Genomic DNA, 25,908 nt, shown 5'->3' with positions numbered 1-25,908 from the left:
TAACATCTTATTGCTCTAAAATGTTAAAATTAAAAAAGCTGCTCACCGATTAGCTTTTTGAGAAAGTCATTTTGCATGTAATCAACGACCAGCTAACAGCTAGTTTACCAAACATCTTTTTACAATAAGTTAATGTTATTAACTAGTCAAACCACTAATCCAATCAGCTAACGGCTATTATCAAACACCCGCATAAATTAACCAACTTGACAACTATTTTTTTTAGTGATAAATAAATTTGAACAAAATGTGGCATAAATCTAAGTTGGCAAAATGTTTAAAATACCAAATGGAAACAAACCAAAGCATGTTAAGGTGAGAAAAGACAAAGGGAAAAATCCAAAAATACAGGGGTGTTTTGGTAATTACAGAGGCAGAGCGGACCACACCACATATTCAAATTTCCGCGCTGTTCCCTCTTTCTCAATGGATATATATAAAGGAGATGATCACTCGTACGGCTCTGTTCGTTGCGCTAATTTCCGGCCGCTGAAGCATACGAGAATTTCGCCGGCCATCGCGACACGGAAAATCCCCTTCTCTCGTTTCCTCCTCTTCTATTCTAAGGGTTTAGATTCGCATTCTAAACCCTTGCGGCCCCTGAGACGACAACAGGGGTCGTCCGGCGGGGGATGAGGAAGCTGAAGTGAACCATTGGGACGTTAATCATTTCCTCTGAGTTTTTCTTCTGATTTTTTGTTTATCGGTTTTATGTAAGTTTTTTTGCGGATTTGAGGACCTTTTTGGCGAGGAAAATGGACGAAGATACGGAGTATTTCGTTGAAGTTGAGCAGGATGAATGCTCCAAGCCTTCGGAGATTGATTTCGATTACGAGTATGACGCCGCTCGTTTCTTCGATTTCTCCCGCTCGGAGACAATCTCCGAGATCCTAGAAGCCGAGCTTTGGTTCCAAGCCTCCGGCAATTATCCGGCTTCTCGTAAGAATTTCGACAAAATCTCTCTCTCTCTCTCTCTCTCTGAATATGCGTGATTATATATATGTATATGTATATGTATGTATGTATTTGTTTTCATTATTCGTTTATTGTCCATATTATTTGCATTTGCTTTGAGCCATGAACTCATGATGAATGAATGAGGAAAGCAGGAATCTCTGCTCTCTGGTTTCTGCAATGGAGGAGATTTTACTATTTTATAATGCGTAATTTTCAATTTTTGATTCAGTAGAGTTCCTCTTTTGATGATTTTGTTCAGTTTGATTTGATGGTTCATAATGATAGTAGGTGATTGTGTGTTTTCTCACCTTTGAATCTTTAGCTTTAATTGTCAAGTCTAAATGCGGGAGTGGCACTTCTTTAGAAATGAAGACATCAGGTATGACTTTTTTTCATGTTTGTTTAATTTATTTTTTGGATTAAATAAACTTTGATAAAAACTTAAAATTAAAAATAGGAACTAATGTGAATCATTAAACTATACTGAATTTATTAGTATTTTTAATACTTCAAAATTCAAGTAATTTCAGTTATCATTTTCACTTCATTTTTTCCCTGTTTTATAGGGGGAAAGAAAAAAAAAAAGTGATGTTTCTAATATTTTAAAATAATTAAAAAAAAAAAGTAACGTATAAAACTGTATTCGGGTTGCGCTCTCCAACTCCAACGGGTTTAGACCCCATTATAATTTTCTTGTTTTTCAAATTTTCTGGATTAAGAAAAGTGGAGGATAAATTTAAGAAAAGAAATGAAGCAGGAAAATGGCAAAAAGTTAGGGCTTGTTTGGGGAGGACAGCCTACAACTAGACGGTTTTTTAATATCTCCCTCTAAAAATTAACATAAAGGCACTTTAACTAGGTACATAAGTATGTTTAATGTACAATTTTATCTAATTTCCATAGTTGTTAATAGTATAGAGATTAAATCAACTTAATTAATATTTAAATTACTTTTGGAACTATTGTAGTAGTTAAAGTTTTATTTTTGGTAACATAGTGATCTAGGCATATTTACATGTTATTTTCTTTTTACTACTTCAGGAACATTAAGTGATAGTAGCATGTCTCAAGAAACTCCAGAATCAAAACCAAAATCAGCACCCAAATTATCCAAACACAGGATTTCAACATTAATGAAACCCACTGCTAGTCACCTGGCCAAGCTAAAGCATGCTCAGAAAGTATATTCTACTAACATTTGTGAAAGGTTTACTTTCATCCCTTATCATATGTTTTTCACAATTTTAATTGTTTCCAAGAACTAGTATCATCTTATGTTTGTACTCATTGTTCTGGTAATTTTTTTTTTACCTCAGCTCTGTTAACTTTACTGGTAAAGTAGTCTCAAAATAACCCTTTATGCTCTACATTTACCATTAATAATTTAATAGTTTGCATTCATTGTTGTTATTGAATTCACTAGATCACTGAAGGCAGTCAATAAGTCTGATGATCAATGTCTGCAAAGTTCTTCTGGATTCGATAATCTAGCTACCAAACGACAAAAACTAGAGACTGGTTACTTGTGTAAGGTCTGTTGGATCAGTTAATATGTTGCAGTCATACGGAAACTTTTGTGTATCTTTTACTGTCCTATGCTTCATCTTTTGTTGTCTGTGTTATTCACCTTGCTTTTGGTTATCTACCCTTGGTGAGTATTCCAAATCATCATTTTCCTCTTGCTGACCAGGTTTCTCATCTGAAGCATCAAGCTCAGATGTTACACAAATTATCCAAAAAGGTACACAGGAAATGCTGTCTTTTGTGTTTTCATGATGATCCTAGTAGTCTTTGACAATTTTTCAATAATAATAATAATGTATGCATTTAAAATTGATGTAGCAGGGTGGATCTGCTGTTTCCAATAACTTAGTTAACTATAAATTAAAGGTCACTGTTCCCAAACAGCCTGAATTGAAAACACTGCATAGAGCGCAAATCCGGAGGTAAATAAGGTCTTTCTGATTATTGATGTCCTTATCCTCCATCCAGCAAAAGGATATTGTTAGTGGACTGATTAACTCCACATGCATTTGTCTAACCTACATGTTTCAGATCCAAGAGTGACTTGCCGTCAAGCGAGTATGAAAAACAGAAAACTAATACCCTTAAAGCACTGCCATTGAACAAAAAAGTTGGTACTTCTTTGAACATTATCAGAAGAACATTTCAATTTTATGTACTAATTAGCAAAAATTATTACTTTAGACCCTCTTGTGCTCTTTATAGATTCCTGAGGCTTGTCTGAAGCCCCAACCTAAGAAGAGCCAACAGAAATTGCCAAATTTTCGAGTATTATGCAACTCTTTCTAATTTTATTGTCCTTATGCTTGATTAATAGAAGATCAGGCTTCCTGTAGGGATACCAAGTCCTTTCTTCTTGTGCTTTTCAGGAATTTCACTTGAAGACAATGGAGAGGGCAAAGATACATTCCCCTGATAATGTGGGTTACTAATAGCTTGATGCAAGTAATATTTTAAAATGATTACTAATTATGCCAAGTTATTAATGTTTCTGAAGAAAGTTCTAGTTTAATAATGTCATGGTTTACTCTGATTCTGCAATTTCTGTTTTCTCATTCTAGCTTTTTCAGTTATCAAGTCATCATACTGCTAATTCTGCTGTACAAAGAACAGCCACTTACCCCAAAAGGTTAGATTACTTGACTCTGATCTCTCCATGATTGAATGAAAAGAACCAAATTTCAAATTCATTTTTATGCTTGACATCACTTTCACAAATGCCCCTTCTGGTTTAGAAGAACTCTTTATGCTACAATCTAAAAAATGTATCTGAAAATTATGTCCGTTCTTGTGTGCTGCTTGAGAATGCTTCATTGTTATCAGAACTGCACCATTTTTCTCATCTACACAATAATGGCACACTCGGATCGTGGCTGTAGATTTCCCTCGTCAACCAAAAAATAAAAAATAATAATAATAATGGCACCCCAAAGTATCTGAAATGTATCCCCCATACTTCACTTTTCTTATTATTCTTACATTCTCAACAATTTCTTTTCAGACCAAAAGCTCCAAGTCCAATGAGGCAAGAGAAAAGTGAAAGGTCACCCCAGACCAACTCTCGCCTATCTAATAGGGTAATGTTGATATTTACTCATTTTTTTAACCATTCATATCTCTTCTCTCAAAAGTTTGAATCCCTAGCCCCAAGGGCACCCACACCCAATCACGGTGACTCAATAGACAGGACCAAATATCGGGATTTACCCACTTTGGGCATAACCATTCTTATCACTCTCTCACCCTCTCTTGTGATTGTTTTTAGTGCTAGTGTTAAAATGTATTTTCTGTTGCCAGAAACTTTCATATGGGGAACACCATGCTGTTGATGTATGTCAAAATACCAGCGAAGAGACTACACTCAATAGAGTAAAGCATTATTTCATTTGTTTTCTCCTTGTTCTATTATCTAGCCTTAAACAGTTTCACTACTCTTCTGCAGAAATTCGAATCTTCAAATAATTTGAGACTATTGCAGCATCCTCCAACAGAATTATTTAACAAGGTATCAAGTTAATTCAAATTCTTTTCTATCCTCTTGGAATTACTTCTAGATGTATTTACCAGAGTTACCAGCTATCTATATCTAGCCAACAACTTTTGGATGGATTTAGCAACTTATTCATCAATTCAATAGGAAAATGATTCATTATTTTATTTCCCAGATGTCCCTTGTACCTGAAATAGACACTGCTGCTGCAATACCTCAGCCAAAATTGCGTCTTTCTGGAAAGGTGGAATTTATATAACTGAAATTTGAGGACTATTTCTGTCTAATGAAACATATGTTATTATGTCTAATGCATGCTTTCTTAAACTAGGGCATGAAAGAGAACGCTCCAGATCCCTTCCGACATGAATCTTTAGTAAGCAAGCAATACCAGCACTTTCAAGATTTTTCCTGACTTAAAAATCAAATTTATTTTCTTACTGTTAATCTCAAATGCAGAAAAGTGCTGGGAAACCAAACCACAGTGGAGTAGGGAGGACTACTTCCAAGAATGTACGCCATCCCAGCGTCAACAGGTCGCACCAAAACATTCTACCATTTTTCTGATACATTACCGTTTAAACGTCTGGAAAATGACTTTTGGAAGTCATTTTTTAGATTTTTCCGTGTTGAGTATTCAAAGAAAATAAAATCAAAAGAAAAATACCTATTTTCGTCAACCAAAAAAAAGAAGTGAAATTGTCTATTTTCTGAGTTTTTTTATTTTCACATATCTTTTTAAGTTAGTTTTCGATTATTATTACCACCACACCACTTATTATTATTATTATTATTATTATTATTATTATTATTATTATAACAAATAATATGTTCAATTTCTTAACTTTCAGTTAAATAGAAAAATTCAATTTTATATTTTTGCCCAAACATTATAAAATTAAAATATTTTTCAAAAATATATATTTTTCAAAAAATATATTTTTAAAAAACATTTTTCAGATTTCTAAACGGAGCGTAAGTATTTTGCAAACATGAAATGAAAGCATACTAGTGCATTTTAACATAGAAACATTCTGTTGGACAGAAGGTTGGGAATTTGCTGAGGAGCAAGAAATGTTTGTACCTTTTAAAGTACTAATAAAGTCCTTGTATAGTGTTTTATTCAATTTAGTCTTTGTACCTTTATTCTGTTCAATTTAGTCCATCTACTTTTAAAAGTGGTGAAACTAAGGACAATTGTCTGTCTAAATCTCATTAAGAACATGCTTTTAATTATTTATTTTAGACATACTAATTTAATATATTGGTGGTAAAAATAATTAATTTTAAATATTTATAAAGAAATATATGAGTAAGAATATAAATATCGTCAGCGTCACGTAACCTAAGTTAGCCGTAATATTAACATCATTAACTATTGTCTTTAATTACACCGTTTTTTAAAGTATATGGATTAAATTGAACAAAATAAAGGTATAAGGACTAAATTGAATAAAACGTTATAGTACAAGGACCTTGTAGGTACTTTGACCCCCTCTATGCGACATTAAATGATGGAGATCCTTGTTGCCAGGCATTGTGTCATCTTCTGTTCATGAGACATTCAAGTGTTGCACCTATTAGGACTAGTATTAAGATACTTGTATTTGAGTCATAGTATGACTCCCTATTCTAATCTCCTTATGATTTCTCTTGTATATATATTCCCCTTACATGTACATTGTAACTACGGTTCATAATATACAGTTTCATACCATTCTCATCTGGTATCAGTTAAGTTAGGGTTTTTTTTTTTTTTTAATTATTTATAATTACAATGGCTGACGAATTTGCTAACTCCTCCGAACAGACTATTTTCAATGTAGCTATCACGTCTTTCACTAGCTCTGTTGTTACTTCGCTTTCTACTGCTCATCACTTTTTCACTGTTAAGCTTACCCATAAAAATTATCTGTTTTGGAGAACTCAAGTCGTATCGTTTCTTGACAAACATGGTCTCATGTCGTTCGTAGATGGGTCTCATCCCAGTCCAGCGCCTTTCCTCCTCGCCGTCGACGGCGACTCGTCGCCGGCCCCAAATCCCGAGTATGCAATGCGGTTTCGGCATGATCGGGCTCTTATGTCTATGTTGATGTTGATCTCTTCTCTCAGTAAAGAAGTCATGCACCTCGCCGTTGGACATTGTACGTCACGGGAGGTTTGGGAGTCAATTGAACAGTCTTTGGCTTCCGCATCTCGCACCTGCTCGTTAAATCTCCTTGGCCAACTCCAGTCTCTAAGCTAGGGAGATTCTACGATTGCTGATTATATTGGTCGTGCGCGTGTTATTTTGGAGGATCTTGTTTTCGCCGGTAGGCCGGTCGGGTTAAACGAGATGAATCTTTATGTGTTTCGGGGTTTACAGCCAGAGTTTCAAAACATAACCGCATCTCTCTCTGTCCGCGGTACCGAAACCCTAGGCGAGTTGGCCGACTTTCTTGGCGCTCAGGAGTTCATCCGAGGAACGGCTCCTAGCGCACCATTGGCGGCCTTCGTTGTTCAGCGAGGCGAGCAAACCTGCCGAGGAGGCTGCGGTAATAACCGCGGCAGGCAGAACCAAAGTCGCGGTGGCCAGCGTGGAGGTGGCGGCGGTAGGTCGCAGGCTGGCCGGGGCGGCGGTCAGCGTGGGCGCAGCGGCAATGGTGGTAATGGCGCACCGCCGGTCTGTCAGATCTGTGGTCGTACGGGGCACTCAACTTTGGCTTGTTACAATCGTTATGATCATCCTCCACAAACAAATTTGACATATCAGAATGACCACTCAGATCTCAATGGCTCTCAGGCTTGGATTCCGGATACTGGAGCATCCAATCATGTAACTCCAGATATTGAGGCCCTATCTACATCGGAAGAGTACACTGACACATTGCGTGTGTATGATGGTAAGGCACTTCCTATTAGTCGTGTAGGTCATGCTTCTTTTAATACCCCATCTCGTTCCTTCCAATTGTCTAATATCCTTCATGTTCCCAATCTGTCTACATCTTTATTATCTGTTCAAAAATTTGCAATAGATAATAAAGTGTTTTTTTGAGTTTCACACGTCTTTTTTTGTTGTGAAGGATATCAATACCAAGGAAATTCTACTTAAAGGCAATAGTCATGAGGGCCTTCATAGACTTCCAATTGTCATACCGTCTCCCTTCGCTTTTCTTACAGCTTGTACATCTCTGTCAGTGTGGCATGATCGTTTAGGATAACACATCGTCATATTTTACTTTGTATTCTTCAGTCGTGTTCGATTAGTGGGTCTAATAATTTTATTTGATGTAATTCTAGTTTGCGTAATGCGTGTCAATTGGGAAAATCTTCTCGATTCCCGTTGGCACATGTTGGGTCCTCCAGTTCTAGTGTTCTTGATTTAGTATACACAGACATTTGGGGTCCAATCCGTTTTTTTGTCAATTGATGGCTATCGTCATTTCGTTATTTTCGTTGATGATTATACTCTCTACATTTGGTATTTTCCCATGAAATTAAAGTTTGATTTGTATGTCATCTTTGATAAGTTCCGCACAATGGTTGAACGACTTTTTAACAGAAAAATTAAAGCCATTCAGTCTGATCTAGGAGTTGAATACAAAAAATTACATAATTTCTTTACTCAGTTAGGCATCTTTCATAGACAATCATGTGCCTACACTCATGAACAAAATGGTCGTGTCGAATGAAAGCATAGACACATAGTTGAAATTGGTCTGGCTTTTCTAGCTCGTGCCTCTGTTGCATATAAATTCTGAGATTTTGCCTTTGAAACTGCAGTTTATTTAATTAACAAAATATCATATGTTGTATTAAATAATCTCAGTCCCCATTTTAAAGTGCATAATTCCAATCCTTCATACTCTTTTTTTTCGTGTCTTTGGGTGTCTATGTTATCCGTATCTCAGGCCATACAATCGTCACAAACTCTCATTCCGGTCCTCCCCATGTGTTTTCCTAGGTTATCCTGAGTCGTTTCGGGGGTATAGATGTATGGACTTACAGACTAACAAAGTTTATGTGTGCAGGTATGTAAGGTTTAATGAGACAGTTTATCCTTTTGCTACTAAAAATACCGTGCAGACATCTTAACCGGCGCAACATTACCCGTGGGCTGAGTCTGTTCTTCGCCCCGCGGCTACCGCTTCTCCGTCTCTTGGCACGGCCGACGTCCGACCCAGCTACATCGACGACGATCCCGTGCCACCTCCATCGCCGCATGCTGCAACCGCTGATCACTCGGCTTCGCCGGAGCGCGAGCAGCATGACCAGGCGAACCAGCCCGTGAAACGCCCTCGTGGGAAGACGGTTAAGTCCATAGTTCAAACTCATGAGATGCACACTCGGAGCCGGTCTTAGGCTCCACCGTCAACTTTAATTGTTCAAGTTTGTCTTTAGGATCCTACATGTTACACTCAAGCCGTTAAATATTCAAAATGGCGTGAGGTAATGGATCAAGAACATTTTTGGGTGTAAGTGGGTTTTTCGTACAAAACAAAAAGCTGATGGCTCCATTGAGAGGCATAAGGCAAGTTTTGAAGCAAAATGAGTTAATCAGGTGCCCGGTCAGGACTTCTTTGACACGTTCAGTCCAGTGGTTAAACCAACCATAGTCAGGTTACTTCTTTCCTTGACTTTATCATCTGGGTGGTCTATTAAGCAATTGGATGTTCATAATGCTTTCTTGAATGAAAATCTCTCTGAAATTGTGTATATGAAACAACCACCTGGGTATATTGATGCTTACTATCTGGATCATGTTTGCTTATTGAAAATGTCACTTTATGGATTAAAACAGACACATAGAGCCTGTTTTAACCGTTTGCACACCTTTCTACTATCTATTGGAGTAGTTTATCGGCGTGCCAACACTACCTGAAAATATAAGGAGATTGTCAAAAATAGCAAAGTACTCTCAGGTCTCGCGTATATTCCGAATGTTCAACCATTTCTAAGGTGTCTTCGCAGGCTTTTTTATACAAGCCGAAGTGACCGTTGCACTCAGCCACTCATTAATGCAATAGATGTAAAAGCTATAAATCTTAAATGTTATTTAATCATTGTGATGGCCCTTCATTTCCTCCAACGGTCTGTCTCATCATTACCGCTAACTCCACCTTCATTACTTCTCAATGGCCATCACGCTAAACACTCAGACCATTCCGCATCTACACCCGTTATACGAATTTATTATTATTATTGTTGTTGTTGTTGTTATTATTATTATATTACAATATTATTATTATAAAATTTATTTAAAAAATAATAAATAAATATATGTTCACGGGCTTCGGAAACCCGTGAGCACTAATCACATGTCCCGTTGCTAATTACCTTCACGGTGCTAGGCAACAGACTTATGAGCCTCGTCGACGGGTTCAAACACCCCGTTATCTAGTACTGGCAACACTATTGAACTTATCTACATTGTTTTGGAGAAAATAATTTATTTTCTCAAAAAATTTATCGATAAAGCTATTTTAGAATTTTAGTGTTATGAAGTAATAAACTGTTAAAAAAAATTGATTAACCAAACACTCATATATTGGTTGATAAACTGTATTGCCAAAGAGGGCCAAACAGTCTTTTATATCACCTGAATTCCATAAGTTTACTTCTAAGAGCATCAATATCAACAGATCTCTTGAAGTTTATTCACGGGTTTTTAGGGTAGAATGCCAACATGGCAAAGAGAGATGCGAGAGAGAGAGAGATGAGCAACTCCTTGAGAGAGAGCCTGCTATGCGCGTGTAGTGCACATGGTGGCGATTCAGGCGCGCCTGACTTTCTTTATTATTAATATTTTTTAAATCAATTTTCTTTTATTTTTTTTCTCTTTTTTATCTCTCCTCCCATATTATCTTTCTTAATCACACTTGCAAAAACTCTTCAAAAATCACAAAATATTTTCACTATTATGGATGCTCTAAGTTGGGTCTTCAAGATTTGTATGCCCCAACTTAAGGGAGGTATTGAAGAATAAAACAGGAAAAAACAGGAAACCACTCCCTCAGTATTGAAGCAAGTGAAGTGATCACTCCTTCCTCAGTATACACAGCTCATTCGCAGTTGTGCTACTCTATTAGTAGAGGTTATACACTATCTCTCTAGCCTCCTCTCATACATAGTCCTTTATTTTCTGCATTTAGCTCTGTAAAAAAGTCACCACAATGTCAATAAAATATCTCCTTTCATCATATGCTTATTCTCTTATAACATCCTCAATATATATAATTTTTGCAGGTGTGACTAAGAAAAAGAAGATGGAAGAGAACATAAAAAGGGGGAAAAAAAGCAAAAGAAAGTTGAAAACCCAAAAAAAAAAAAAGCAGCATTAACGCGCTTGGTTGGACGCTGTGTTGTGCTTCACTCGACCAGGGATATTTTCCTTGTTGAGTCCTACATTTATAATAAAAACTAATGCTTTGTAAGGTGATTTTTTTTTTTCTTCTCGCTCCCCACCCTCTCTCCTCCACATAAGCCTTGTATTCTAAAAAAAACACATAAAAATGCATTGATGCCTTGATGGGATGCCCTTACAGGGCGTTTGGTTGGAGGGGGGAATTATGTGGAAAAGGAATTGTAATTCTATGGGAGTTGAATTACTGGGAATAAAGTGAGAATTTAAATTCCAGTGTTTGGTTGACAGGAATAGAATTACTGGAATTTTAATTCCAATGTTTGGTATACATGGAAATTGAAAGGGAATAATAAGTAGTATAAAGTTAAAAATGTCTATTATTGTTGTTAGACATTAATTTTAGGTTAAAAAAGGAAGGAGTAATTTTAACTCATCACTATCTTTTTTTCCCAGAAATTAAAATCCCGGGGGGACATGTGATTTTAATTCCATGAAAATGGGGGAATTGCAATTCCATTCCCTCCAACCAAACTACGAAATTTAATGACCTTTAGAATTAGGTAGGAATTAAGTGGGAAGGGAATTTAAAATCTCTCCAACCAAACGCCCTATTACTGCTTCCCTGTTGAGATAACAAAACTGTACCAAAAAGACTCAAAAAAGATGTAGAAGTCATCTCAATGTAAACCTGAGTGAGGGTGATACAATTTGCCAATTGCCATCCAAAAGTTCCCCTTACATAAAAACTAAAATGTAATGTCAACAAAATCACAATATGGACTGGGTTTGCAGTTCTGACAAAGAAATGAAGCCACACCAACTCAGCCAAATTAGTTTCAAGACTTGTAGAAGCATAAGAAAGTCGACCAAAAGAAATCCGTTACAGCATCATCAAAATCGATAGAACAACACAAATGATGCGTCTTGCCTTGTCTCTTCCCAGCACGTGTCCCAATCACGACACTGGATCAGCATCGTGCCATCCCTTGGTGCAAGGCGGTATTGCCATGAACTCATCAAATTCCTTCACGTGAATATCACAGCATTTCCACTGCAAAGTTATAAAACACAAAATTACAAACCATAAACAACGTCAAAAGACATGAACGATAACATGGAAAAGAAGAAAGGTTTACCATACTGACTCACCCCTCTCATCCGATCATGGAATATAGCAGGGCCAGGGTGGTAACTGCAAGCAGTGTCATGATTTTCCTTCTCTGTAAAGGTCTTGCCACATCCCTTATGTTTACAAGTTTGAGGCTGGTTTATATCAACTATCTTCTTTGGAGGAGGTGGATGGCTCTCATGTAAATCTTGATTGCTTTCATTAGACGTGGAAGCTACTGTACTTGATGATTTTGGATTAACCTCTTTGGGTTGAGAACCTTTAAGAATGTCAGTAACATTAGAATTCAGGTTTTGAAATAGTTACCCCCACATGGGATTGACAGACTGCATCTCCAGTCATTTTTAATTTGGAACCACTTGAGTAGATACATTAGAAACCATGAAAAATTGTTTGTGGCATAAATATTCATACAACAAAATACAATCTAGAAGGGGTAACCCCAACCAAGATGGCAAGATATCCACGCTTGTAACCACAAGGTCACGAGTTTGAATCCTTGCCCCCTTGGTTTGAACCGGTCAGCTACGGGTAACCTAAGCTGGTTTACTTCCTTATGGCCCTTATGGGTCATAAGGTGGGGTTAACACTTAACCTACACCCGAAAGGGTTGTGGGGTTTCCCTCGTCATCCAAAGATACAATCTAGAAATATGTAAATCTTACCATGATCCGAACAAAAGAAACCCTGGCGGCACCTAGCACAATTTTCTTTGGATGATGCACTGGGCGTGGTGGTTGGAGCAGGAACTGGTCTATTTGAAGCGGCAGAAGCTGGCTTTGTTAAAACTGGTTTTTCTGTTGTGTGCTTCCCTGTCTTACACCTTCGTAACAAAAGCCAATAAAATGTTACACGTAAAGCAAAGACTATAATTTACCAATTAACTATTCAGCAACAACGGGAGTAGGCAAAAAGCACTATTTGTACTCCTTTTGTTTAAGTGCATGCAAGTAGATTATACTTCTTCAGCTATGTTGTTCTGCACAACAGGAAGGAGGACATCGCTCTTAAATTGGTTAATTACTAAAATTTTGCCAACTAGTGTTTGTAATCTACAGGATCACAACCCCTTAATGGAGCATTGTTCTTAGTCCCATAGGTAAAGCCACACATAGAATAAGGTTGTAAAATCCATACCCCGGAATTTCTAGAAACAAACTGAAATCGTGACTTCTTTTCTTGCAACAACTCCACTCTTTCATCCCGTCATGGAATAAGGGCTGCGAAATACGAATTCTACATTAGATAAGAATGAACCTAGAAGCATGCCATCCTCAAAGAAAGATAAAACTAAAGAGCCGAGTTTATTTAACTTACACCCTGATGAAACGTATATGCCCAGCAAGACAGCAACCAAACCATACACATGCATAAAAGAGCTCAAGTAAGTATATTTCTGAAGAATATCCAAAAGATTCTTGCATAATACCAAGTGCCCTAATTTTGCCACTTGGAAGCTAAATTCCTTGATCTGGAAGAGGGGGAGGAGGTTGAATAGAAAGAAACAAATAGATCAAAGAATATATTCATCTACTAGACTACTACTAAATGGAATTCCAAGCAACCCCTTATTAGTGAATTTTCATCCCACAAATAAAATGATACTATGATAGCAACCCAGATTACATATTTTAATTTCCAAAACTACATATAATGATGCTACACCAAAAATACAAACACAAGTAATTAACAATTTCACAGAAGGGTATTAGAAGGTAACTTCAGCTTGATGCTTTTTCTCAAGTTCTACAGTTAGTCAAAAATTCTCTAAATACTTGCTACAACATGTTGATGAAAGAAACTTAATTTAACATATCCTTAGCAAAAATAATGAATCACTTAATCGCATCTCAACACTTACAAGCACTAAAAGCCTAAGTCTTTTCACTGAATTGAACTCGAAATCGCAATGAAGCTTCCGATTTAAAGAAACAACTTTTCAATTTACTCGATTTTGTGTCTGTGATCAAATCTTGCAGACGAGCAAATCAAAAAAGAAATTCTAGTTGTAGGCATCTCAGAGAGAGGGAGGAGAGGTACAAACCGCATCGTGATAAGTGCAGGAATCTTCTGGATTATCATCCTCCGTGAAAAAGGCGTTGCAGCCGATCCTCTGGCATCGAAGCTTCTCCATCGGCGACTCTCTCTCTCTCTCTCTCTCTCTCTCTCTCTCTCTCTCACTCTCACTCAATCAGATTCGCCAAGAACTGCAGTGAATCTTGAGACTTGAGAGTGCAGACGGTCTCTAATATAATTGATTAAAGGGAAATAACGGTTTTTATTATGTTCATAATCTAAATCCTACGCCAGATTTGTTCCTTAAATTTTTATTTTATTGACTTTTTTTCTTTTTAATTAACTAGTGCTGAATATTGTTATTCTATATTAATATTTTAGATTGAATTTGTTTAGATTTTAGATTTTTATATTATTGTATAATAATGATACTAATAGTAATGTAAACTAGTTTTATAAATTTAATATTTATATTTTGAAAATAAAATTATATAGTGCTCGAAGTCTCGAATATATAATGTCTAAATATTATTATTATTGAAGAAGATAAGAAAATATATAGTGAATACATGTATATGACAATAATAGTTGGAAAAAATAACTGAAGTTATAACGGTAGAAATACTTTTGACAAAAATATTATATAATACAACTCTTATAACATAATAATGCATACATAATACAACTCTTAGATTAGAAGATTTACTAATTAAAATTACATAAAAGACAAAGAATAAAAATAATATAAATTACATTCAAATGCAAGAAATGGTTACAACTTCAACTACAACAAATTAACAAATTAGTGTAGCTGTAAAGTTGGATGTTGTGGACAAAAGAAGCCAACTTTAACCATTTTCACATCTAGTCGAAGGCTCTTGACTTGTGTTGGAGAATAAAAACATTGATCTATTCTTACACGTGGTGAAGTCTGAAGTAAATTATACCACGAATCATAATCTATCTTGCATTGTGGATTATAGTTCAAAAGTAACATTCAAATTCTGTACACACAGTTAATCCTTTTTGTACATGTAAACAAATTGATAGCACATAACATAGTAATTGCAAATACATGTAACTAAAAACACATACGTTTTTAACTGCAGGTACATAATAATTAAATTGTATACCATAACATGTTAATACATAAATTATTAACTACAGGTACAAAATGTGTTAACTACAGACACATAATTTTTTAACCAGGTTTACATAGAGTGCAATATAAATCCCGATCCATAGTATAACAATTGGATCCGACCATGGTATATAAGTATAACAATTGAAATTTATATATGTGGTTTTTGGGTATACTCAACCTATAGATTTTTGCAGACATATAATATAAAGCCCAAATTATGTTTGGACTTCCATAAGCCCATTCCGGGTTTCCAAAATCAGATTCGCGTCTAACGCCGAAAGAGTATAAATCACAAACCCTAAACCTCTTTTTCCTCCTCTTTCCTCTTTCCTCTCCTGCTATTGCTTCTCGTTGCCACATTCTTCTCACAGCAGGAGAGCCACCATTGCCTCTCTCTCTCTCTCTCACTAACCCAACTTCCCTTCCTTTACACAAAGCTATATACCTAAACCTATAATGCCTTCCGTCATTGTTGCTGAAGCCATGGCCTCTGAAGAGTCACTAAAAGACCTGAAGAAGAAGGGGAAGAAGACTCCAAAACCAGCCGCTGAAACCCTAGACTCTGAAAAGAAGAAGTCAAGGCATAGTAAGGTTGATTCGGAGTCTGATCCCGAGGGAAGCTCGGCGGAGAAGAAGCGGAGTAAGAAGAAGGAGAAGAAGCGAAAGGCTGCCGAGATTGATAGCGGCGATGAGCAGGGGAGCGAGAGCTCCGAGTTGGTGGAGCCGGTGAACTTCAAGGCGGAAAAGAAAAAGAAGGCTAAGTTGATGGAGGCGGTTGGTGGTGATGAGGAGGAGGAGGATCCGTACGCGATTACCAATTTCCGGATTTCGAAGCCTCTCAGAGAGGCTTTGAAAGCTAAGGGAATTGAGTCGTTGTTTAAGATTCAAGCTATGACCTTTGAGGCCGTTTTGGATGGTACTGATATGGTCGGTAGGGCTCGTACTGGTCAGGTATGAACTGTTCAGTTTCCCGTTAATAATTTGTTTTTGCTTACAAATTCAAGTCTTTGGAGTTTCTTGACAATGTTTCCAATATATTATTTAGCTGTTTAATTCGATGGGTTAACATAATTGAGTAAATTCTGTTGTCTATTTTTGGAAATTACAGGGTAAAACACTGGCCTTTGTTTTGCCAATTTTGGAGTCCTTAACTAATGGTCCAGCTAAAGCTACCCGGAAGACCGGGTATGGTAGACCTCCCAGTGTTCTGGTGCTTTTACCTACCAGGGAGCTCGCTCTTCAGGTTTGATCCAAGAAACCTAGTCTGACCTGGCAAAATCTTTTTATTTGAAGTTTTTTCTTTTTATATTAAAGTCCATCATCTTACTTGGTGATCAAAACAGGTTTTTACTGACTTTGAGATGTATGGTGGGGCATTGGGGCTAACTTCTTGTTGCTTGTATGGTAATACACCTTATGCACAACAAGAAATGAAATTGAAAAGAGGAGTTGACATTGTAGTTGGAACGCCTGGACGGATCAAGGTACCCTTTTTCATGGATTCAGCATTGGATTTTTGCTTATTTTTATGTATTAAAACATTGATGAGTAGTAATGCTTCAATACTTGTGTTCAGGATCATATAATGAGGGGAAATATTGACTTGACCTCTTTGAAGTTTCGTGTCCTTGATGAAGTTGATGAAATGCTGAGGATTGGTTTTGTTGAGGATGTTGAATTTATTCTAGGTATTCAACTATTCATCATTTTTAGGAACAGTTTTGTGTATTATTCCTCTCTCTGGGGTGCTGTTTATTATTATGGAGTATCTTGTTCATAGATATTCATTGATCTTTGAGTCCATTACATTTCTTTTCTAATATTTTGTGTATAATAATGATTATAAATTATCCCTGATCCTTAATCTTTTTTTTTTTTCCTTTTAAATTTAAAAGGCAAGGTGGCAGATGTGAAACAAGTTCAAACACTCCTTTTCAGTGCAACATTGCAGGATTGGGTGAAGCATGTTAGTTTTACCAATATCTCTCACTTTTTTTTTTTTTTTTTTAAACTATTAATTAACAAGAACACTGGGAGTATGTGCTCTCCTTTAGATTACAATGTAAGCAAACTGGTTTGGTCATTATGGTAGGCAAGGTGCCTTTTTGGCATTGTAGAATTTATCATTATAATAATTATTATAGTTTTAAAATAAAATGAATATTTTTTATTTCTATTTCTAGTTTCTATAAACCTAAAGCATTGGTTTTATATAGAGAAAATCAAGTGTGACAACCTTTAGTTAATGTTTAGTTGAATACAAAGAACACTGAATGTTAAACAAATTGAGCCACTTGGATGCAATGTTCAAACTTCAAAGCCTGATTTGTAAATGAGCCTAGCTGAAAACCAAATAAGAGGGCTTTAACAAATCCTTATTAGTTCTAGTTACGCTAGTTTTACACCCCTAAGTTAAATGTTCAATTGATGCAGATTGACTAATTAGTGGAAAGACCTTGGAATTTTTGGGATGTCTAACTTTCTGAATTTAACTTCTGCATGTTCTTTGTATTAATATATACTTTGACTCTTATATACTTCTCTTTGTTTGGCTAGATTGCCTCTAAGTTCCTCAAGCCTGATAAGAAGACGGTAGACATTGTTGGCAATGAGAAAATGAAGGCTAGCACTAGTGTCAGACATATTATTATTCCATGCTCTATCTCAGCCAGATCTCAACTTATACCTGATATTATTCGATGCTATAGCAGGTTGGTTGCCTTCAATTTTGTCACTTCCATCCATTAAATATTCTGGAAAGTGATACCTTGTGTAGTTGATTGATTTCAAATCCCCCCTTCTCTCTCTCTCTCTCTCTCTCTCTCTCTCTCTCTCTCTCTCTCTCTCGCTCATCAAATGAAATTATTTATTCTAGTGGAGGTCGCACTATTATTTTTACTGAAACAAAGGGTTATGCATCTGAGCTTGCTGGCTTGTTGCCTGGGGCCCGGGCTTTGCATGGAGACATACAACAGTCCCAACGTGAGGTAAAATTTTGTTCAACACTATTACTCACTTTCCCTGGTGCTAATTTGCAAGAGAGTTACAGTATACTGATCATTGAATTGTTTCCAGGTTACACTTGCTGGTTTCAGATCAGGCAAGTTCTTGGCATTAGTAGCCACTAATGTGGCAGCACGTGGATTGGACATTGACAATGTCGAGTTAATTATCCAGGTTTGTCTTTACAAGATATAAGAGTGATGCTTGATTAACTAAGATTTCCATGTTGTGTACTGAAGTTGATATTACTATTTTAGTGTGAACCCCCACGCGATGTAGAAGCTTATATTCATCGATCTGGAAGAACAGGAAGGGCAGGTGAATTGCTTATCTTATTGTTTCATGGATAATCTTTTTTTCTTCTTTCTTTTGGGGGGAAATTTTATTCACCCACCACGAGTTGCTATATTCTCCAGGAAATACTGGTGTTGCTGTAATGCTTTATGATCCTAAGAGGTCCAACATTTCTAGGATAGAAAGGGAATCTGGTGTTAAGTTTGAGCATATTGCTGCTCCACAGCCAGCTGATATTGCTAAAGTTATTGGTAAAGAAGCTGCAGAACAAATTGCTGGAATTTCTGATAGGTGATTTTATTTTTGTTTTAATAAATATTGAAGGTCCTGTAACTAGTGCTTATTTACTTATAAATTATTTTAAATTTGTGAAGTGTAATACCGGCATTCAAGGCTGCTGCTGAGAGTCTGCTAAGCACCTCTGATCTGTCACCAGCAGATTTGCTTGCAAAGGCACTGGCTAAGGCTGCAGTAAGTTCTTGCTTTACTTTCATTATGTTTTTGTTGTGGAATGCAACACAAATATGTCCATAACTAAGCCTTCTGCCTTACTGTTCAGGGATATACTGAGATCAAGAGCCGGTCACTTCTCACTTCCATGGAGAACTGTGTTACTCTACACCTTGAGAGTGGGAAGCCTGTCTATTCACCCTCGTAAGGATTTATATAAGCTCAATTCAACTTCTCATAATGGAATCTTGTGTATTGCCTTTATTGCTAATTCTCTTGCATAACCTGTGTTTATAATCTTTGCCAGCTTTGTATATAATGTCTTGAAGAGGTTCTTATCTGAAGAGACAGCTGAATCAATCAAAGGCTTGACTTTAACAGCTGATGGGACGGGTGCAGTTTTTGATGTGTCTACTGAGGATGTAGATACCTTCATAGAAGGTATGTTTTTCTCTACTTTTAGTTGATCTTTTGGTAGTAGATGGATGAGAATCCTATACAATACAGTTTCCCAAAAAAATGTCATAATTAATTTCAATATCTTTTTTTTTTTTTTTGGGTTGAAAAACTCATGATTCTTTACAATGTAGTATAATATGTTCTATGCCATCACACTACATAGTAGTTGGCAATTCATTAGAACCTCCATTGTTACATTTATAGGACGAACTCGTTGTGATACCTTAAAACATTCATATTCAGCATGATTAAGCATGTCATATTGCTCTCCGCAGGTGCTAAAAAAGCATATGATGTCAGTCTGGAAGTTGTGAAAACATTGCCTCCATTGCAAGAAAGGGAACAGAGTCGAGGTGGTGGTAGATTTGGAGGTGGTGGTCGTGGGTTCTCCGGTGGGAGAGGTGGCCGCTTTTCCGGTGGGAGAGGTGGAAGAGGGGGATTTTCTGATCGAAGAAGAGGTGGTGGTGGTGGAAGAGGCCACAAATGGTGAAGAATACCATTTGTGTTTATCACGCTGCTCATTGTAGAAATTGTTCCATCCATCATATATGGAACATAAATTTTGGGATAATGAAGAAAAGTGTAGTGTCTGCTGCACATTGTGGAACCTAATTAAGACTTTCTAAGATACATAGGTTTATTGTTTTTTGAAATTACCAACTTTCTAAGATGTAGGTGTTTTATTATGTTTTATTTTTAAAGTTGTTTCCAAGTTCTATTCTTTTGTATTTTTTTCTCTCTAAAATTGCTTGTAGAATTGGGATGCACAACAATCAGTGGATTTTATTATAATTATTAATGAAATTAATTGGATTGGCTTCATTTGGATGCACAACAAATTGCTTGTAATGAAATTGCTTCTGTTCAAGACTTTGAGAGTGTTTAGTAAATAGCTTATAACTGTTAGCTGATTAGGTTAGTGAGTTTAATTAGTTGATAATATTAATTGATTGTGGAAAGATGTTTGGTAAATTAGCTGATAGTTGAATATTGGCCATGAGAAATTCTGGTATGTATTTCATCTCATTTTGTGTTTCATGTTCTGTTAAATACTGATTTTAGTTAAGACAAGAAACTTAAAAGGGACTAGAAAATTCATCAAAAATCAAAATCTTTTTATGGAGAGCAATCCTATAAGTTCTTAAAGCAGGAGACAACCTTATTAAAAGAATGATAATAAGAGTCAGCAATGTCTGCTCGGTATGTGCAATTGAAGGGTAGTCTATTCTTCTATTGCTTATGTGATTGTACATTCTCATGACAAGTGTGGGCACTGACATGCATTAGAGTAACCAAATTTCTTTTTGATGGATAGTTATAAAGCTTGAATAATGAATAAGATACAAGATGATAAAAGGAAATTCAAGTTTTAAATCTTGTCTACATGGATATGATCTAACTCATTGATTTAGTAGACAATATTTGAAGTAAGAGACCAAGGTTCAAAACTTGACAGCGCGCGCCGATGTTGGGATTCCTTATTTACCGAGTTAGCGTAATTTACACCTCCCAAATGTTCTGTTGGGGTTGGGGATTTAACTTTTTGGGAGAAGGACATTCAAGTTTGCCTTTGTGATATAGAGTTTACGGAAGAACATAAATGAAAAGCTCTTTGAAGACAAGATTTTTAGTGCTTTACAACAAGTTATGAATGCTTTTAACAAATAGTATGAATTTGAAAAAGCTAAGGCAAAAAGGTCAAATAGGCCCATGCACTAATTATAACAGTTCATTCATCCGTCACCCTGAATTAAAATAGTTAATCTAAACTATTATACTCCCATTTTTTTCACCTAACATTTTTAGTCTGTTTCCAACCGGTAGCTCATGTAATTTGCTGACATGGAAAAATAAAAAACTGACATGTTATATATATGGACATTTTGGATGATGTTGCCTGCAAATAACTCTAGTTCTTCATCATCTTCTTCGCCATTTCTAATCTCCATCACCAAAAGTTCAAATCTTCTTCGCCCATTCTAATCTCCATTGCCAAAACACTACTGGAAATTATGGAATTTCCAACCACCTGAAAGTGATCTTAAATCAAGTCGAAAGCCTTGTTCCGACCACTTTTGGTATCCGGAAAAACCTTTGTTGCTATTTCTGACCACTTTTTGATATCAACTTGATTTAAGATTACTTTCAGGTGGTCGGAAATTCCATAATTTCTAATAGTGAAATGTCTTCAGACTCTTTATGAAATGTTCGAAAAAACTTAGATTACAAGCCTCCATTGTATTGTAAATGTGGGTTGAAATCCCCAATTTGCACAACAAGAGATTAAAGAATAAATTTTATGGGTGTCAAAGATGGAAGGTGAGAGTTGTTTTCATAATTATTTTTGTTGCAAATTTCTTATATTTTGATGGTAGAAATTGGTTCAGGATAGATATGGGTGTGACTTCTTTGTTCTAGTTTTACTGGGTAAAATTTGTTTACTCTGTAGTGTGTAGAAAATTGAATGTTATGTTATGTTTCCAATTGAATGTTAGACAATTGTTTATTGTGTAGTTTTACCGGGTAAAATTGACTGATTATGTTTGTTTTTTGAGTTCAATGTTATGTTTCCATCACAATAATCTAATGAAATAACAAAAATGGCAAAATGATTGTAAACTGTATTTGAACACAACAGAAATGGCGAAATTGAAAAATTATTGTACACATTGGCAATGACAAAATGATTGTACACATTGCAATGACAAAATGATTATAAAATAGAGTTAATACCCAAAATCGTCCTCGACTATAGTGATTTTTTTCAATTTCGTCCTAAACGACTTTGGTGACCTAATATTGTCCCTGACTTTTGTGTTTCGCTCAATTTAGTCCTCCATTTGCTATTTCGTCAAATTGGTGTTAAATAAAGGGACAATTCAGTAATGTCAATATTGATCTCTCTTTACTTTCAACTTGTGAAGTGCGAAATTCCTATTTCTTGTATGAATTACACCCAGAATTACTCCCGAACCTACAAATCAAATTTTATATTCGCAGTTTTAGGAGTAATTCTGGGAGTAATTCGTAAAAAAAAAAAAGGGATTTCGCAGTTCACATGTCTATGAGTAAAGAGATGCCAATATTAAAATTACTGAATTGTCTATTTATTTAACACCAAATGGACAGAATAACAAATGAGGGACTAAATTGAGCAAAAACACAATAGTCTGGAACTAAATTGAGCGAAACACAAAAGTCTGGGACGATATTAAGTCACCAAAGTCGTTTAGGACGAAATTGAGAAAAACCACTATAGTTGAGGACGATTTTGGGTATTAACTCTTATAAAATACCATATTAGTGTTGAAAAAAATAGCATAAATTGACATTTTAAGTAGCTATTTTATGATACAAATATCAGTGGGGTCCACACTTCCGATTTGAGTCAGGTCAAAGTGGATTCGGGTTCTTCGTAGTGAGACGAAGAGATTGATATATTGTACGCTCAAAACGGATAATGGGTGAATGAGATATTGATTCTCAAAGTAGATCCATTTGAGTTGGAAAAATAAAAGAAAAAAGTGAAGCTTTTGTCCCACATTAATTTGGAAGTGGATTTGCCCCACTATTTATACAATAGCTCTTTTAAAACTTATTGAATTGTATAGCATAGAGGCTCTCTTGCACGCAATGGGATTGAAAAAGCTTGATCGAAGTCTAAATTCGTGTACACGAGCACGAATGTCATCCGGAAATTGGCAGGCCTATTTATGCCAACCCTACACACGATCCATTTCCGGAACCTTTGACGCGGTATGTCAGTGCGGTACACGTCTATTTTTCCAATGACGCGGTATGTCAGTGCGGTACACGTCTATTTCGGGTACGCAACGAGCTACTACCGCAACAGTAGATACGCGGCCACATGATCCATTTCCTGAACGGTACATGCGATGCGCGGTACACGTCCATTTCCGGTACGATACGGACCTACGGACTTGTACCGCCGGTACACATTTCCGGAACGATGAACCTACGGACCTATACTGCCGGTACACATTTCCGAAACGGTTCGTGACTGTTCAGTTCAGATGACTGTTGGGAGGATTAATTCAGTTGTTACCAAATTAATTTCATATTAATTCCAATTTTGAATTCCAGAATTAACCCTCATATTCAATGGTTAGTTTTGAAGGTTTTGAACATAGGTTTGAATGCCTAAGTAAATGCTATTTACACCATCTTCTCCTATATAAGAAGTAGTAGTAGTAGCAGCAGAATTTTTACAGTGAAATACAGAACATAGACAATTATTTTCTAGCTCCAAAATCTCTGATTCTACCCCTCTCTTAGCCTACTGTGTTCTAAGCTTTGCTCTGGTTCGCCGGGTTCAAAGTTTGGGTGCTCAAACGTTGAATCGTAGCACGTTTTATCCTGGGAAACTTAGGCTACAACGCTCCTAGCACTTGTGGGAGGTAGCAAATAAGGTTTTAAAGAAACGAACAATTCGTTCAACTCGTGCATACCTCTAACCGAATCATCCACCATTTCCTTCCCAATTATTTACATTTTCATATAATAATAATCTTTTTGTAGGATTATTATTTTTGGGGTATACCAACAAGAAACTACCCAACAATTATTAGTTCAATGTTAAAAGCAGCAAAATGTTTCACATTGGCATCTCCAATAGTTTTAGGTTTTTGTGGGTGTTTAGGAGAGAAAGGAAAGAGAAAAAAAAAGAAGAGAAAAATTAAAAGGAAAAAGAATTTGACATGGGAAGAAGAAAAAAAAAAAAACAAAAAGTAACTGTTGGCCGGGTCATAAGAGCCGGCAGCCACTCTACCGTGCCCCAGCGGGCGGTTGGTCAGTGAGACACAATTGCGTCTCACTATTTTTTTTTTAATAGTCTGACAAAAACCTCCAATTTGCAAGGCGACTCAAGCTCCAAAAACTATTACTCCACATTAGTTAAAAACCAATCTTTCAAATTTTTACTGTACCAAAAATCACAAACAAACCCGGCCCTATTGGGGATGCCCCTAAAAGAGAGACTTGTTTCAATAAGAATCTAAACCTTTTCTTATTTTCACTATACAACTCCTTGCATGAATAATGCACTCTTATTTTCATTGATTCCATGAAATGACCATGAATGCTAGATGCACCATCCATGTCAACTTCTCTGGAGAGACCTGCAAAACTAATTCCATGATGCACGCCTGGGAGTGCCTGAACTCTGTATATGTTCTCCTAGAACTGCAAAAACATTCATATTTGCTTTCATCTCATCCAAGTACTTCTCTGACTCTGCTCTTCCAAGTTCTAGAAACCAAACCTTAAACTGTATTTGATTCAACACAACAGAAATGGTAAAATGTATTTGATTGCAAAATGATTGTACACCATTTATTTTACAAAAGGATTGCTAAAATGTTCCCTGCACAGCATTACAAAATCCACTACAATCATTGCCAAAATATAGCATTACAAAATAATTACCAAATTATAACATTACAAAATGCACAACATTACAAGTGACAGTAGAAGGTGCATTACAAGTGACAACATTAAAATGTTCCCTGCACAACAATTCATGGATCTACAGTAGATTGGTTAGAAGTGACAGTAGGGAAATATCCTTTGTTATGACCCTTTTTCTTACAAATGCTACAATCATTTTCCTTCCTTGTTTAGACAAGTGTTTTCCAGAATTTTTTGGCCCATTTTCTTCACGGTTTCTTTTTTATTTTTTATTTTTTTTAGTTTCCCAGTCATCTTCTTTGGAACAGGTGCATGAATTTTTTTAATTTGAACTCTTGGCCAAAATGCTTCACTATTCATTGGGAGGAGTGCATTTGCATATGTTTTCATGTATATCTCCTTTGGGTATATGTCATGAATGTAGGTTTAGGTTGTCTACCTTTATCAAAGATGGCACAAATCGCATGTGCACATGGGATACCTATTAGATTCCAATACCTTCAAGATCATGTTTTATTTTTTTTATTTTTTTAAGCGATTTAATATCCAATTTAGTCCCTCGACCATTAAGATTTCATCAATTTGATTATCGACTACCAAAATTGCTCAATTTAGTCCTTAACTATTCATTTTTTTAATTACCTAAAATGATTCATCGACTATTAGGATTTCACCACTTTGGTCATCGACTATCAAATTTGCTCAATTTAGCCCCTAACTATGCAATTTTTACCTAAAATGGTCCCTCGACTATTAAGATTTCACCACTTTGGTCCTCGATTACCAAAGTTGCTCAATTTAGTCTCTAACTATTTTTAAAGCTCACCTTGAACTAATTTCTTCCCTTCTTGATCTCAAATCCATCATTACCATTGAAATCAACCTCCCACCATACACTTTCCATATTATTTTCATTCAACTTATTCCTAATAAAATCACCATAAATTTTTCATTCAATTTCTCAGCAATAGCTTTTTTCTTGGCAATTCTTTGTGTTGTTGAATATTTCACATAAGTTGTTATCAACAATATCACACTTCACAAATTCTTTGAAATAAGCCTTCAACCAATATCTAATTGGATACTTATATAGGTTTGTCCTTACATGAGCATCTAGTTTCTGTAATGCTTCAAAATTTTCTACAAGTTGAACTTCATTGGTGGACTTAGCA

General features: G+C 36.1%; 3 protein-coding genes across 8 annotated transcripts; 2 read left to right on the top strand and 1 right to left on the bottom strand.

The window, feature by feature from the left end:
• Positions 1-471: 471 nt before the first annotated feature.
• LOC109151231 lies at positions 472-6,045 on the top strand. Of its 4 annotated transcripts, none has more exons than XM_019299151.1 (18): positions 472-939; positions 1,280-1,336; positions 1,999-2,164; positions 2,381-2,489; positions 2,648-2,698; positions 2,800-2,903; positions 3,013-3,091; positions 3,187-3,249; positions 3,351-3,401; positions 3,543-3,610; positions 3,983-4,058; positions 4,279-4,350; positions 4,424-4,486; positions 4,647-4,715; positions 4,803-4,847; positions 4,931-5,007; positions 5,517-5,547; positions 5,954-6,045. In XM_019299151.1, exons 1-17 carry the CDS (start codon positions 756-758, stop codon positions 5,533-5,535), a joined length of 1,353 nt encoding a protein of 450 aa, XP_019154696.1. In that variant the 5' UTR covers positions 472-755; the 3' UTR covers positions 5,536-5,547; positions 5,954-6,045. The 4 variants fall into 4 exon arrangements, with proteins under 4 accessions (XP_019154696.1, XP_019154697.1, XP_019154694.1 ...); XM_019299152.1 differs by having other exon boundaries at positions 3,007-3,091; positions 3,552-3,610; XM_019299149.1 differs by lacking the exon at positions 3,187-3,249 and having other exon boundaries at positions 3,007-3,091; positions 3,552-3,610.
• A 5,433-nt stretch (positions 6,046-11,478) lies between these two features.
• Positions 11,479-14,186, bottom strand: LOC109151297 (cysteine and histidine-rich domain-containing protein RAR1). Of its 2 annotated transcripts, XM_019299235.1 has the most exons (7): positions 14,133-14,186; positions 13,988-14,102; positions 13,261-13,263; positions 13,081-13,163; positions 12,609-12,766; positions 11,964-12,202; positions 11,479-11,865 (listed from the first exon to the last, which is right to left on the bottom strand). In XM_019299235.1, the coding sequence occupies exons 2-7, from the start codon at positions 14,075-14,077 to the stop codon at positions 11,770-11,772; spliced, it is 669 nt and encodes a 222-aa protein (XP_019154780.1). In that variant the 5' UTR covers positions 14,078-14,102; positions 14,133-14,186; the 3' UTR covers positions 11,479-11,769. The 2 variants fall into 2 exon arrangements, with proteins under 2 accessions (XP_019154780.1, XP_019154779.1); XM_019299234.1 differs by lacking the exon at positions 14,133-14,186 and having other exon boundaries at positions 13,988-14,132.
• Positions 14,187-15,406: 1,220 nt separating this feature from the next.
• On the top strand, positions 15,407-20,025 carry LOC109151294 (DEAD-box ATP-dependent RNA helicase 7-like). Of its 2 annotated transcripts, XM_019299230.1 has the most exons (15): positions 15,407-16,054; positions 16,212-16,346; positions 16,447-16,587; positions 16,680-16,791; positions 16,999-17,069; positions 17,660-17,814; positions 17,979-18,090; positions 18,179-18,280; positions 18,364-18,424; positions 18,523-18,691; positions 18,775-18,871; positions 18,960-19,054; positions 19,158-19,291; positions 19,585-19,693; positions 19,766-20,025. In XM_019299230.1, the coding sequence occupies exons 1-15, from the start codon at positions 15,560-15,562 to the stop codon at positions 19,797-19,799; spliced, it is 2,022 nt and encodes a 673-aa protein (XP_019154775.1). In that variant the 5' UTR covers positions 15,407-15,559; the 3' UTR covers positions 19,800-20,025. The 2 variants fall into 2 exon arrangements, with proteins under 2 accessions (XP_019154775.1, XP_019154773.1); XM_019299228.1 differs by having other exon boundaries at positions 19,585-20,025.
• The last annotated feature ends 5,883 nt before the right edge of the window (positions 20,026-25,908 follow it).

This window comes from Ipomoea nil, unplaced genomic scaffold (genome assembly GCF_001879475.1).
Source record: "Ipomoea nil cultivar Tokyo-kokei standard unplaced genomic scaffold, Asagao_1.1 scaffold2283, whole genome shotgun sequence".
NCBI lineage: Eukaryota > Viridiplantae > Streptophyta > Magnoliopsida > Solanales > Convolvulaceae > Ipomoea > Ipomoea nil.
Note: the sequence above shows the minus strand (reverse complement) of the source record. Positions and strands in the feature narration are given on the sequence as shown.

Bases quoted from the DNA above. Each gene is read 5' to 3' on its own strand.
- LOC109151231 (XM_019299151.1), top strand. From the start codon at position 756: ATGGACGAAGATACGGAGTATTTCGTTGAAGTTGAGCAGGATGAATGC. The intron at 2,699-2,799 runs GTACACAGGAAA...AAATTGATGTAG, and splicing joins TACACAAATTATCCAAAAAG to CAGGGTGGATCTGCTGTTTC. The intron at 4,351-4,423 runs GTAAAGCATTAT...ACTCTTCTGCAG, and splicing joins AAGAGACTACACTCAATAGA to AAATTCGAATCTTCAAATAA.
- LOC109151297 (XM_019299235.1), bottom strand. From the start codon at position 14,077: ATGGAGAAGCTTCGATGCCAGAGGATCGGCTGCAACGCCTTTTTCACG. The intron at 12,203-12,608 runs GTAAGATTTACA...ACATTCTTAAAG, and splicing joins TTTCTTTTGTTCGGATCATG to GTTCTCAACCCAAAGAGGTT. The intron at 11,866-11,963 runs GTGAGTCAGTAT...ATAACTTTGCAG, and splicing joins TCCATGATCGGATGAGAGGG to TGGAAATGCTGTGATATTCA.
- LOC109151294 (XM_019299228.1), top strand. From the start codon at position 15,560: ATGCCTTCCGTCATTGTTGCTGAAGCCATGGCCTCTGAAGAGTCACTA. The intron at 16,347-16,446 runs GTTTGATCCAAG...TGATCAAAACAG, and splicing joins CCAGGGAGCTCGCTCTTCAG to GTTTTTACTGACTTTGAGAT. The intron at 19,055-19,157 runs GTAAGGATTTAT...AATCTTTGCCAG, and splicing joins AAGCCTGTCTATTCACCCTC to CTTTGTATATAATGTCTTGA.